The sequence below is a fragment of the Aquila chrysaetos genome, chromosome 25 (genome assembly GCF_900496995.4).
Source record: "Aquila chrysaetos chrysaetos chromosome 25, bAquChr1.4, whole genome shotgun sequence".
Taxonomy (NCBI): Eukaryota; Metazoa; Chordata; class Aves; order Accipitriformes; family Accipitridae; genus Aquila; species Aquila chrysaetos.
Genome location: NC_044028.1, coordinates 6,043,256 through 6,057,883, shown reverse-complemented (window position 1 = coordinate 6,057,883; position 14,628 = coordinate 6,043,256). Strand labels below are relative to the sequence as shown.

The following is a 14,628-nucleotide window of genomic DNA, read 5'->3' as shown; positions in this document are numbered from 1 at the left end:
TCTCATGCTCAGGATAAACTGTGCCTCCAGAATTCCTTGGATCAGATCTCTCAGGATGGTCCTCCTCTGATACAGGTACTGCTTCCCAGGACTGTGAAAGCAGGAAGAAACTGGCCTCTGTACTCATTACAAGCAAGTTAGAGATTAATGATTACTTTGTCCCATCCCAACATGACTGTTCAACAGGCCAAGTCTTCCTTTCCCTCTCTGGACATGCACTGGAAGCACATGTTCCTTCTACAGCTTCTCCAAGCTCAAAGGCAGAAAAAAGGAGCAGAAATTACTGAACCTTAGAAGTATCTGGGACCCCTCACCCGACTTTTTCCTACCTCTCAAAGTGCTGAACACAGCAGAGAGCCCCTGCACCCTCCAGGAAATTTTAGTTCAACTAAATTGAATGACACAAGTCTGAGATAGCCCATAAACTTCTTACAGAATCTGTGAGGGAGGATGTAGCCTGGAAAAGCACAGTATTTGCATGCATATTAATTATGCCTTTTGTACCTCAAGGCTGTAGCTGCTATAGTAAGGCCTCTGACAATATCCCTGTCCCACTCATTTTATTTTACCAAGTAACAGTATAACTCAGATTTTACAGTGACAGCAGCAACACTGACAACAGGACCACTCTAACTGCAGCACAGCAGTGTCCTCTGCACAGGAAAATGATCCACCTTTCTCCTCTGCTCACCAACTGAAGGGAGAAAAGCCCTGCCCCCTTCTCCCTCCCCAGTCCTTGTTCGTTATAATCCTGCAATGCAAAGGTGAGAGCACCTTATCAACTCTCAACCTATTTCCAAGCTGAAAAGTGGAGCAGCTGCTATCATCTTTTTTACCAAAACGCAACCCATTGCGTTTGTCAGTACAGCTTGGGTTTTATGGGTACACCTGTAGCATGGAGACCTCTCCAAATGATGGGCTGAGAATTAGATCATTGTCCATGCATCCCATCTGAGCTCGAATTGCTGTTCAGGTTTGGGTCAGACTATTTTCCTGCAATACGGCAGTACCTGTCCCATAGGGAGCCCAAAGGGAGGAGCAGCAGTAAGGCAGCTCTGCACTTCAGGCAGCTACGTTTCTTCCTCCTGAAAGTCCTAACCCCATGTCAGCTGTTATTGCCTTCGATGAGAAAATGAAAACAGTCCTGATGAAACCAAACGGTGCTGCTGAGTTCCATAAAACTTTCACGTTAATGGATCCAACAGCAGGTTCATTTGTGTAATGGGACTTTTAAACAGACTGTTTATTTCTTTTTAATTTGAAGGGAATGTACTCTTTGATCCCATGTGCCTGGCTAGATTTTTAAAACAGAGATAAACCACAAGAATTGACTCACTAAGTCTCCTCTTCTAACCTAATTAAAATAGCATTGAGATATTAACATGCAGAAGTGTAATGCACTGATCACCTCTCTAGTCTACAGGCAGTTTGTCAGCACTCATCTACCAAGATCCCAAAGCTTCCACCACACTCTCTACTTTTCCCACAGTCACATGCAATAGATGCTTCTGATGTTGCCACAGTTTTGCGTGTTGAACGTGAATTTTCCAAGAGGGAATGTGCAGCAGATGCAACACAACCAACGAAGGCTGTTCATCATTCCCTATGCTAAGAGAGGAAAAAGAAAGGAAAAAAAATGCTGTCTCTGGTCCTCAGAGCTCACTATATTCCTACACCGTGGGGAACAGCAAGGACTAATTTTAATGTATTTGTTTACAACAAGCACTGAGAGCGAGCTCTCAGCTAGGTAAAGGAGAAGAGAAAAGTAACTCTGAGTACTCCCATCTCTCTGTTCCAGGGGTTTACTCTACCTGGAGAACCAAAGCTCTGCAGTAAAAACACAGGGAGAAAAGTTGAAACAGGGCATTGATGACTCCTGCACACTCACCCCCCTCATTCCAACAAATCACATTTCTAAATTAACAGGACCACATGATAAAGTGAAGAATAACACAAACACTGTGAAGTATTTACAGAACAAACAAGCAACAAAAGGCTCTGCTGAAATAAAACTACCTGATAGAGAAAAAGATTTCTCAGGCATTGATCATGAAAACATATTTAAAACAAACAAAATTCATTGAAGATCTTAGGTCAAAAAACACAAACGCACAAACACAACTATTGATAGCACAAAGCAGGGAGGCTTTATCATAAAGGAGCATAAATAGATCAGACAGAAGCAGCTAGCTGCAAACTGAAGGAACAGCAGCAGAATTGAAATAATAGTGCAAGTCCCACAACAGCTAGAACCTGAGTTCCTACAAACTGAGTCTTCATCAGTCACAAACTAGAGAAGAGGACAAAGAGCTGGGTGCATTAATTGATGACACGATGAGCATCAGTGCCATGTGGCAGTGGAAATGGGTAATGTGATTCTGAAATGGAAGAGTTGAGCTGTATCCAGGACGGAGGGGTACCTGCCTGTACTAGATGCTCCTGTAGAAGATACTTCTGTACAGGCTACTGCTGGAACATCACCTGGAATGATGTGACCACTCTGGTTACTCATCTTCAAAGTCGACACAGAAAAACAGGAAGAGATTTAAAGAAAGCTGCAGGATTCGTGAGGAGACTGAAAAGCCTGTTTTAAGAGAAGACTGCAAGAGCTTGATTTGTTTAACCTGGACAAATGAAATGCTGGGAGAGAACAATTGTTCTCTATAAATATGTCACAGCATAAATATGAGGGAGGAAGAACAGTCACTGTAGTTTAAGGAAAACATTAGCACAAGAAAAAAAATTATATTAACTGCACATATATTTTCAGTTGGAATTGGGAAGATTTCAGCTATCAGAGCAGCCTTTCAACGATAGCAATGGTACAAACAACCAAAGCAGTTTCAAGACAAGCTTGATAAATTTATGAACTGAGGTATATGCTGCAATTGCCTCAGTTACCAAAGGAGTGGACTTTATGATCTAAAAGTCCTCTTCCAGTCTGCTGTTACGGTATCATTTCATTCTGGATCAGCTTTTTTTGCTGTCTCTTTATAACCAGATTCATGTTTTTCAATCTGATTTGAGAACCGGGTATTTCCCTAAAATTGCCTTACTAAAACTATTGCTGTGTTCATGCCGCTGCTCAGCTGAGTGCCACGCTACTCATCTGTCTTGGGTTTGCTAGTCTCACATAAGGTGTTAGGATAAATCTGTCAAATGGTAAGGAGATTTGCTGTCGCCTTGCTAAATCAATTCAGAAATGATGAAATATACTTTTGATAGATGGAGACTTCCTGCACCAGTCGGTCATCTCCCTTCCCCTCCCAGCCTATTCGTTCTGTATATGTTCCAGCAAAGCTTCATTTTTATTTGTAACTACCGTGGTTCAGTACTCTAATCCCATGTTTAACTGCCATCCCACTGTAGATAATACAGAGCATTTACATTTCCACTAATGAACACCACTTTTGTTCTTATGCCTGGTCTGTTGTATTTCTTGCTTTATGTTTAATAGCTCTTAAACAAGAATTAAATGAGCTATATTGGCAAGCTATCCAGAGAAGGTCTTTCTATACTCAAGTTCACTTCTTTCATATTATCATTGTTATCACCTGTAAAGTAACATGAAACAGAATTTTTATCCTTGCTAGGTATTTCTCGTAAGTTACAGTTCTTAAAAGTCTGGAGGTCTGATGCAACCACTAAAAAGTAAAGTCTTTCAGTAATAACGCAAATGGTTTATGAACTGTGTGGGTCTCCTGTTGTTTATATATTGATGCCTGTTGCAATTTTCCCAAACTCTTCGCGGTTTTTCCATGATGCCTTCCTGTTAACAGCTAGTTCTCAATTACATCACGCACAGTGTTCTCTGAGTTTATTTCGTTCATGTATTCTCCTTTCTGTCTTCATTACTTCTCCTGATAATCAACAGCGTATGTCGTCACTGCATTTAAGTTAATCCTAAACATTACACTTCATCAGACTGAATGCATGATTTGGCTCCTTAACTATTCCTGACCTGCTGCCCTTAAATAAAGGTCTCCTGTTCTTTGCAGAGGGTTAACCAACACTTTTATTCAAGGCAAGGGGCATTTATTATTTTCATTTTAAGGTGTCTTTATTTCTTCTGTAAGGACACTCAATTTATGCCATTCATTTTTTCATGGCTACGTTCTTGGACTTCAAATCTTCTTTACCTCCCACCCTGCTAAGCAATTCTTCCGATTCTTATATCCATCCTTTTTAATCTGCTGGAGGGTGAAATATAATTTGTTCCAATGAGCAGTCTACAGATTTCAGAGCCCACATGGGCCAAGCTGTCTTTTGAAGATGAAAGCCAAAAGATACCCAGAGCACCCTCAGGGCAATGAAAATACAGGTGATACTTTTTTAATACCAAGCTGACTTCCCTCAGGGATTAATGATGGAGAAAAAAAATCTTGACATGAATGCCCCCTGCTACAGAACCAAACTGAAAGAAAGTGTAAGATCAGGGATCACAGCCGTTGCTTGGATGGCAAGCTTGAGCCAAACAATTTCCTCCTGTCTATAAGGGGATATGAAAGAGGCGAATGAAAATTAGAAAAACTAACACATCTTCTGCTTCCCTCCCTCAGGGAGAGAAAGAAAAATAATCTAAGAAACAAGAAAGCATTTTCCACAAATAATATTTTGGTGTGAGTGAAGCTAGCCTACAGCTCTGTGCCAGTAGAGCATTAAACTAACGTACCGTAAGAAGCAAGATCCTAGGACCACAAAACAGGGAGCCGTATGAGTGAACTCTACGAGCAATCTCCTGGCACATCCTGGAGATAAAGACATTGGAGGACTAGCCTCGATAAAGAAAACTTCCAGTGCTGATAAAATTGTCAGAAAAGCACACATACATACACAAAAATTGCAGGAAAGAAGTGTGCTTAGGCACAAAAAAAAATTCACAACAAAAAACATTCTTTCAGCAAATGAAAACACAAAGCCAAAAGATCAGCAGGACAACTAAGTCATCTGAGCCCTATCAGACTGGTGACTTTGTTATGTACCACCTCTCAGAAGACTGGGCGAGCACTGTTCCCTTACTATAGGAACACACTCAAACTGTGAATAAAGAAAAATAAGTGAAGGGTTAGAGGGAGAGAAAAATCAAAGTTTCATTGTTATAATTACACAGCACAATGATAAGGGTAATTTTTCTTAAATCAGAAAATAAATTCTAGGTTCAAGTTCCCTGAAGGATATAAAATATTAGAGGATTTTTTATGGTTGTAATCACAAACTCATTTCTCCAGCCACTACTGGCCGTGTCTAATTAGGGCAAAGTATGTTAATGATACAGCGGCACAGCCCAGAGACGTCTTCAGTTGCAATATTAATTGCATTTAGGGAAAGAAGCATGAATTGTGCTTATACAAGCTAATTAGTATGGGTTTGCTAATTAATACTGGAAAGTCAAACTGCCTTTGTCTTGTCAACTGCAATTAGCTGAAGATGTTTAAATTTCTTTTCTCTCTCTTTTTTTTTTTTTTTTTTGCTCTTCCAGTAGTAAACTCACTTTAGCTGACAAGCAATGAAATCATGTGCCAGAGTACTCAATGGCAGTTAGTGCAGCAAGTCCATCCCACTTTCCTCTAGCAAGACCTCGTGCCCTGGCCTAGCACAGTGTCTCCTATAGCACACACCACCCTTCATCTCATATTGTCCCCGTGGACACAATTCCCTGAACCAGGGCCCTCTCCTCCCAAGGACACAGAGCATGCGGATACCGTCTTATGGAGGCCACAATCTTATCAGATTTATCCCACAAGTATTTTACTTTTAAATATTGCTACGTAAAGAATGAATTATTTACCAAGGAATCTAAGATGCTCCCCATTGCCTACAAGAAACCCCATCAAACTCATTAGTGAGATCCAATCAGCTAGTTCATTAGCCCCAGAGCACACTGCTTCATTTCCAGTGCTCTGGGGAGGGTGGCAAAGCCATTAGCACTCTTCAGGGTGGTAGTAGAGATGTCACCTCTACAGAGGTTTATCCCAGAAGCAGCCCAAAGACCCATCGGACTGCATGATAGCACCTGACAGGTGTTTATTCCATTTCACTTAGGGCCATAAGCCTGTTTGCAGAATGGCTGATGAAAGGCAATATCCACATCTGTCAGCACCCAGAGCAGGATGGGCCCTTCTGCATCGTCCCAGCCACGGTGGCTTAACATCAAACTAACAAGCAGTGGATCATGGGTGAAAAAGGAGGAGAGGGATGAAAAGGAAGGAGAGATGCCAGGAATCCAAATCAGGCAAACAATTGCTGAAGTGTCAACTTTAAGACAGTCTGAAAATAAGGTGGATCCTGATCTGGGGAGGGGGCATTAAAAAAAAAACAAAACACGTAAAGAACGTTTTGTTGGATGGCAGGGAGGAGAGTGGGGCTGATGGTACCAGTGCTGGAGCCCTTGGGCAGGCAGCTAATGGAAGAGCCCCATCCAAAGGGGATAGACCTCTGCCACCCCTAACATTGTAGAAGACAAAAAGTGACACACCTTTCCCTACCAGGGAGATTTCAGCTGGGGGCGAAGAACACCTCACAATCTGCAATCCATTTTCTAAAGCACTACAAAATACAGCCTATTCACGTGAGGTTGATGTAAGCTTTACTGGAAGATCACAATCCACTGAGTAACCCTTGGGAATAGGCACTGAACACTGACTGCTGCTTTATCCTCTGCTGATGGGTGATGCGCAACACCAATTAATGCTTTAACACTGGAAGTTCCAGTTTCTCCAGCTCTCTGCTAGCCTGTTTAATACGACAAACTTTTGAAGGCAAACAAATAACTCAAAATCCAGGCTTAACAAGCCAAAAAGAAAAACTTTGAAATGTTTAAAAAAAACCACACATCAGAACATTTAAAACATAAGAGCTAATTTATCCTCTGATAACATCCAGTGAGCACAATGCAAAATTGACTGTATAGAATTTAAAACTATAACAAGGCAGCGTGTAATGAGATCAGATGGTAAATAGGATTAATTCAGTTTTCTTTGGAAATACCAGTTCTGACCTGCATCACCACAGAAAGTGGCTAAGCACACAAAAATGTTTGCCCACAACGTAAGACCACCCCAGAACTAGAATCAAGTAACACTCGCATTATGAAAAATCTGATGTTGAAACAGCGAGGAGCACAAATTAAAAAAAAAGATACTAGCAGATGTATGGCAACCTATTAATAGTACAGTAGGGGCACGCTAGTTCTGCCGTTCAGTGCCCTAGTAGAGTCAAGCAGAAGTCTAAAAGGACTAGTGCTGGCACTGTAGTTTATGATTTCGATTTTAGAGCGGATGTCGTTTAGCACCTACTTACTAGCCAGTGACACATGCCTATTTTTTCATTAGTAATAAAATTAATCCAGTATAAAACACATCTATAGAATGAGTGTCTACATTTTGGATACTGCTCAGGTTTTTCTTGTGACTAGAAAAAGTTGCAGGAATCCCACAACTCGCCCATTGGCAAAAACATTGGTTCATGAAACAGCTTAATGCTGATACCTCATTTATTCCAGAGTATGAAGAATCGTATACAATAGTCATGAAACTGCACATAAACCTCCCTACTGCCTGGTTTTGTGGCCTCTTATTTCTGGTCCTTGAGGGAACTGCCAATAAAATAGACAAACTCAGCAGAAAATTAACAGATATTATAAAAAACTAGTTCGTAGTAATTCTGTCACATCTCATCTACTTGTCCTTTGCACACTTGAGACTGAATCAAAGGCCCCCAAAGAAAGGAGTTAATTCAGTATGAAATTAAATGCTTGCTTCTGATCTAGAACTACTAAAAAAGAGAATGGAAATTGCCAAAAAAAAGGAAGACAGATCACTATATCTCATCCAACACTTGTTCCAGGTGAGTACGGAGATAGAGTGCGCCAAGACTAGCAGTAGCGATACAAACTTTTACAACGCTTATTTGCTATTCATTTCTGATTATTTGGAACCTATCCACTGTTTAAATGAACTGAACTTTGCATATGTTACTGCTCTGTAAAACAATTTTAAAAAAAAAAAAAAAAAAAAAAAAAAGATATGAACACTTACCATCTCTGCTCTTTGCTTATGATTTCCCACTTCTTCCAGAACTTGAGACAGCTGAGCCTTCAAGACAAAAAAAAAAAAAAAAAGAAAATGAAGTCTAGGACGTATCTTTGGAAGTTTAGTAAGACTGTACTCCTTCCCCACTAAGCAAAAAAGCCACCAATGGCACCACGATTTTCACAGCATTGAAAAGGAATGATAAGCATTGGGTTTTATCAGCATCCCATTCCGTGAGACAATCCTGTCTCAAAGAGCCTGAAGCCTACATACGCAAGGAAGAAGAGGTTTATTGCAGAGGAGAATTCCACTGCATTAGCTATCCCAAATTTCAATCCCATGGTCCAGTCAGAGAACCGTGCCTCCTCTCCATTTCTTTGGAAGTTGCAGAAAGAGTGGTCTAAAACCCACCCAATTTTGCCAACCTTAACGTTAGAGAAAGAAGAGGCTTGCTCCACAGCTCCTGAAAGGTGTGTTTCAAGAGAACTTCACAGAAAACATTCTGTTGAAGTTCTGGGGTATAGGGCTGGGCTTGGAAGCCTTCTAAATTGTTGTGGTAAAATACGAAGAAAATCTTCTCTGCAACATAACCCTACTGAATTTCTGTGAGGAAAAATCCCAACACAAGGTTTTTTTCTTTTTTTAAGAGGAATTTTGAAATTTAAAGAATCTCAAACCAGAGTAGAAATACGTTATCCATGTATAATTTGGGGAGAAATGGGAACTTGACTCAGAGGAGGATCTTTCACAGAGTTTATGAAAAAGGATTTTAAACAAAATGAGTATTTTGGAAACGGTTAAAGAGAAGCCACATATACTACTTCAGTGCTATTACTTCCCACATCTTTTATTTCACAAGACTCCGCTAGCCTGTAATCAGCCTTTCTCTGGTTAGCAGAAAGCCCCAAAAATAGTCACAAATGATGACAGAGGAGCTAATTTAAACAATGTAAACAAACAAGACAAGAACTAAAAAAAACTTGCCTACAAACTAATTCACATAATTTCAGGCAGATATTCATTAAAACCCTCTGGAGTCCCTCTAACAATCTCTCGCCACACATGAAATGGGTCTTTTGAGTACTACATCCAAACCAGAGGCAAACAGCAAGCAGTTTATTACAATGAAAAGGAAAACATTAAGCTTTGAAGGCTAACTGCACTGAAACGCAAGCAAACAAAAAAATTACAGTCTTCGGGTTCAGCACAGCAGAAGTTCAATTTTCTGAACAAACAACCAAACAGTTCAAGACTTCCCTGGCCCCAGAGCTCAGCAGAAACTGAAAAAGTTACAGATTCTTGCTGTGCAGGGCCTGGGATGATGTGACATTATTTAAGGAAGAGACACTCAAATAAGATTAAAAGGGTTTTAATACAAGCCTGGGACCTGGCACAGGGAAATGAAACACACTCATTAAACACCGCGGGAGATGCCAGTCCCAACCAAACACAAAGTGCATGTACAAGCAAGTGAGAAGAAAATATGAAATTATCACCAAGTTTGATGCTGAAACATCAGGAAACTAGAAATTTGCAGACACCTGGGAAAGACTTTTTTCCCCCACTACTATTGTATCATGGTTTAAGCCCAGCTGGCAACAAAGCACCACGAAGCTGCTCACTCACTCCTCCCCGCCGGCCCTGGTGGGATGAGGAGGAGAAAATATAAAGAGAAGCTTGTGGGTCGAGACAAGGACAGGGAGGGATCACTCACCACTTATGGTCACAGGCAAATGACAGGCTCAACTTTGGGGAAAAAAACCAAATCAATTTAATTTACTACCAATCAAATCCAAGGATAATGAGAAGTAACACCAAATCTCAAAAACACCTTCCCCCCACCCCTCCCTTCTTCCCGGGCTTAACTTTACTCCCAAATTCTCTCCCCCCTCCCTCCCAGCAGCACAGAGGGATGGGGAATGGAGGTTGGGGTCAGGTCATCGCATCTTGTCTCTGCCGCTCCTTCGTCCTCAGGGGGAGGACTCCTCACACTCTTCCCCTGCTCCAGCATGGGGTCCCTCCCATGGGAGACGGTCCTTCACGAACTTCTCCAATGTGGCTCCTTCCCACGGGCTGTAGTTCTTCACGAACTGCTCCAGCGTGGGCCCCTTCCACGGGCTGCAGTCCTTCAGGCACAGACTGCTCCAGCACGGGCTCTCCCACAGAGTTACGGCCATCTTGGGGGACATCCCCCTGCTCCGGCGTGGGCTCCTCTCTCCCCGGGCTGCAGGTGGGCATCTGCTCCCCCGCTCCCCTCCGTGGGCTGGGGGGGACAGCCTGCCGCCTCACCGCGGGCTGCGGGGGCATCCCCTCCTCCGGCACACCTCCTCCTCTCCTTCTTCGCTGACCTCGGTACCCGCAGAGGGGTTCCTCTCACATTCCAATCCCCCCCCCCCGCCCCGCTCCAGGTTCCCCTTCTGAAATCTGCTCTCCCGGAGGCGCTACCGCCGTCGCTGATGGCTCGGCCTGGGCCAGCGGCGGGTCCGGCTCCGAGCCGGGGGAGCTCCGAGCAGCTTCTCACAGGAGCCACCCCCGCAGCCCCCGTCCCCCCTACCAAAACCCCACCACGCAAACCCATACCATATTGAGTCAGGTAGAATTACACCAGCAGGAAAGAGTTGTATGTAGAAGAATTAGAAAACTTGCCCTCAGAGATGTTATTTATGAGAGATGCTAGCGTAGCCTTTGCAAAACACCCCAAGACTGACTGAATATTTTTGATCAAAACTACCCCCGACATTTATTACGCTTATCTATATGAAGATGACCTTTAGATGGGAACTACTGGCCTATTCTAAACTAGATGTAAAGAGCCATTAAGAATTACATGTTTGCTTACAGTAGCTACCATTCCTGAATTTGAGGGTTGTGTCTCTGTTCAGCCTCCTGTTAGTACAGACTTCTATAGAATCAGAATAATTCAGACTGGGAGAGGTCAGCTCAGTCCCCTGCCCAGAGCAGGGTCAGCTACATGAGGATCCTCAGGGCTCTTGGTCAGCTGGGTTCTGAGTATCTCCAAGGAGGCTCCAAAGAGCTCCAAGGAACTCCAAAACCTCTCTGAGCAACTTGTGCCAAGCTTCGGTCACCTTCACAGTGGAAATATTTTTCTTTATAATATCAAGACAACAGTACCCTAGGAACCTGTTTAACTAGATGGGTGTAACAGCATTTTAAAGTACAAGATCCTGCTAAAATTCAGAAAAAAAGGATAGAAAAGACCCTGACACATTTTACTTCAGGAAGAGGCTTCAAAAACTTTTAGACAGGAAAGAACTAATACAAAGGGATGGGAGAAATCAGAAATACAAGCAGGAAATATTCCATAATTTACCTTATATATAATATGACTTGGGGAAAATAACCAAATACAAACTTCTCAAGCTGCTATACCAGCAGAGACCTAGAGGCAAACCGGGACAGCAAGTCCAAACCAGCACCATGATAATGGCAGATCAATATGATTTGGAGAAGCAATCAGGTAAGAATTAAATCACAAAGAAGGTTTTCTTCATTGCATTTATTTCTAGGCAGTTCATCTCAAAGGGGAAGAGTAGCTAACTAGTGGGAATTCAGAGGACAGCAACTAAACTGACTAGATTGCTGGAAGAAATGATTTATGAAGATTAAAAGATTTTTAAATGTATGATTTGACTACAACTCTCACAGAAGAGCAAAAGGGACATATTTAATGCATTGAGAGCTGTTACAATGACACAGCTGGAAACAAGGAGGCTTTTCGAGCACAGCTGATGCTGTCTGATGCACTCACAGACCAGAGCAGGGACCCTCCCCACTTGCCTGCTCCCTGCCCATACCCACGTATGCAGGTAGGCATGGAAGAGCGAGACAAAGCCCAACCTTTCGGTGGGGTCCCCTGTGCCTGCTCTCTCCTGGCTGCAAAACAGATGATCTGAATGCTTTATCACATCCAGTTTGTAAACATTAGCCCTACCCCAGACTTTTTATTAGCTTAAATCAAATATTGAACCTAGCTCAGCTGTTAGAGGACAGCTGCTTGCAAAGTGATTCACTGCCATATTCCTTCTAGGCCACAAGAAAATACAACCTAATCACCAGCAGCATGACAGATGCACACATTTTTAATTATGAAGAAGAAATTAGGCTCTGAACTTATCCCCACATCTCACTTAATCAGAGTGCTTTGGAGGAGCTGCCAGCCACCAGGGCCATGGAAGGGAGGAGCTGCAGAGGGCCCTGGACCGGCGCCTGAGAGCGTGCTGAGCCCCTGCACCCAGCCCCGCTTCGGGCATTTACCTGGAAAGACCTAAAAGAAATAGTGTTATGTTGTTTCTTATAATTCACCTCTTCGGAAACAAACTGTTGGATTTCTCAGTTCAATCATCTCTGGCCGCTTGCAGCCAACAAAAGCGTGAGCAATGAACCTGAGCATTTAGGGTGGTTAGGAGGGAGATGGTGTGCAAGAGTCCTTGACCCCTGCACCAGCAGGCATGGGAGTGTTATCTGCAGCTGATGCTGGAGCAGTTTGCCAGTCCCATCTCAGAGTTTCACACTGGGAAAAGCAATGTTCCACCTATATGTAGCTCAGCTCTGTTTCACCGGCTTTTCGATTGATCACTTTCACCCTGGTATCTCAGGAATCTCTCAGTAGGATAGACTTGCGTGTTGAATTTTCAGACTATGCATAAAAGTTAACTTAAATTAAGCTCCAAGGAAATTTTCATTACTTAATACACATGTTAAATTCCCAGAGATCACTGAGCTCCAGCATTAAGAAATCTGATAAGCAAAGACATATTAAGAATCAGATATACAAATACATGTAAAGTCCAATTTGCCCACTGAAGGCAGCACAACCAGGTAAAAGAAAATCAAGTAGCAAAGCAGGAAAAAAAAAAATCTTCTCAAGTATTCAGTCAATTACTTTAATCCTCCCAAAAAAGGGTTTGTCAATTCAAAACATTCATCTTACATGACAACACAGTCTAATCTACTGTCAATGCTACTGTCATCCTCAAAAGAGAGCGGCAGGAAGGGAAAGATAACCTGTGCTCTGGCCTCGCCGGGATACTGCAACTCAGGGCTGAAAGAGGAGCAGGAACGGTTTCCAAGGAGAGGAACCGATTTCGGCTCCTAAGGAGACATTTCTGAATTGTTTAGCTTGCTCCCCTGCATCAACAATTTGTCTTCTATACCTTCCAAAAGTCATCCTTCACTGACAATGCTGGAGGAGGCTGGTCAGGGAGGGTTTAATGAATGAAACTAAAGCAATCTGGTGGTTACAATGCAGGTATTAACACCGACTGCATCAACAGCCCCACGCTCTTCTCCGGGGGCTGAACATGAGCCGACTGCCCTGACCAATAGGCAAGCAGCTCAAATGTGAGACTTACTTGTAGGAAAAAATTAGCTACTCAATCTCTAATGAACAGTCTTTCTCTACACAACAACACCCTCCGCTCTACAAGCAATTAGCAAATCGAAGCGCTCTCTTTGTGGACCTGCATTAATTTACTTCTCGATGTTGCACATTAAATAGCTCATAGGTATGGCACAGCACAGTAGTAGCAACAGCCAGAGCCATAAAATTAAAGCTTGCTTCCAAGAGTTACAGAAGCAAAATTATGCGTGCTGCATACAGAGAATAAATCAAAACAACCTTCATTTGGAAACATCATTTTAGTCTTATGCTTTCATCAAAAAACATGATTATCTTAACAGTCACATTAATACAATGTAGGTACTTTACAAGGGAGAGAAACAAGCAGCACATTCACTACCTCAAATTAAAAAGAGTCATTTTTATTCTTCCTCATTGGGCTGAAATGCCTGAGAATATACATAGCTGCCTGTTCTGGGGTTGTGCTTTCACAGCTATAAATCCCAACTGCGGGTCCCCAGAAGGAAGGCCACTTGTTGGAAGGGCAGCACCGCCACGTGGGAGGGGAAGAGGAGGAGGTTCAGCCTGGCAGAGCTGTAACACAGCTGCAAAACATGGCATTTTTACAGCACGCCGAAGCCCAAGATACCCTTAGCAGTTTTTTATATGCAACAGTTGTATGCAAATTCAAGTCAAGTGTGATGATTGGCAAATTTAGGTATAATGTTAATTAATAGCTATTTCAAATTAATTAACTTCTAAGATAAATTCTTGCCTCTCCTCTTTGAGAAAGTTAACACACAATTTACATTTACAAGGTTATATCGGCTACTGATCACAGAAATATGGAATCTTGTTATGTTCTAACATGCCAAATCATTTCAGTTTCCTTGTGCTGGCTGCCCCCCATCCCCTGGGTAATTTCACAGTAACTTATTTATCTGATCACTTACAAAAGAAAACACAAGATGAAGCTTCTTGGCTCAAGCTAGATGGCCTCAATGCGTGGCTAAAGTGCGATGTGACCTATAATGGGGTCCAAGCCAGCGTATCTTATCTGATGCCATAAGCTGGGGAAGAAGGGGAAAAAAAGCACAACATCGCCTCTTTCTATCAGATTCAGGAGACACAAGGAAAATATGGCACATCAAAGCTGCAGCTGAAATACAGAAGGAAACCCGAAAACATGGCTGCACTCCCAGGACAGTTCTGATAAGGAAAGCACTGACTGTAACACAA

At 42.5% G+C, this 14,628-nt stretch overlaps 1 protein-coding gene across 5 annotated transcripts in view; it reads right to left on the bottom strand.

Annotated features, from left to right (window-relative positions):
* The window catches only part of MAD1L1 (mitotic arrest deficient 1 like 1), a 379,577-nt gene that overhangs the window by 182,095 nt on the left and 182,854 nt on the right, over window positions 1-14,628 (bottom strand). For all 5 annotated transcript variants that reach the window (XM_030002286.2, XM_030002288.2, XM_030002287.2 and 2 more), the window contains one exon: window positions 8,037-8,093. In XM_030002286.2, the coding sequence (XP_029858146.1) occupies window positions 8,037-8,093 (57 nt within the window). The remainder of the gene's footprint in view (window positions 1-8,036; window positions 8,094-14,628) is intronic.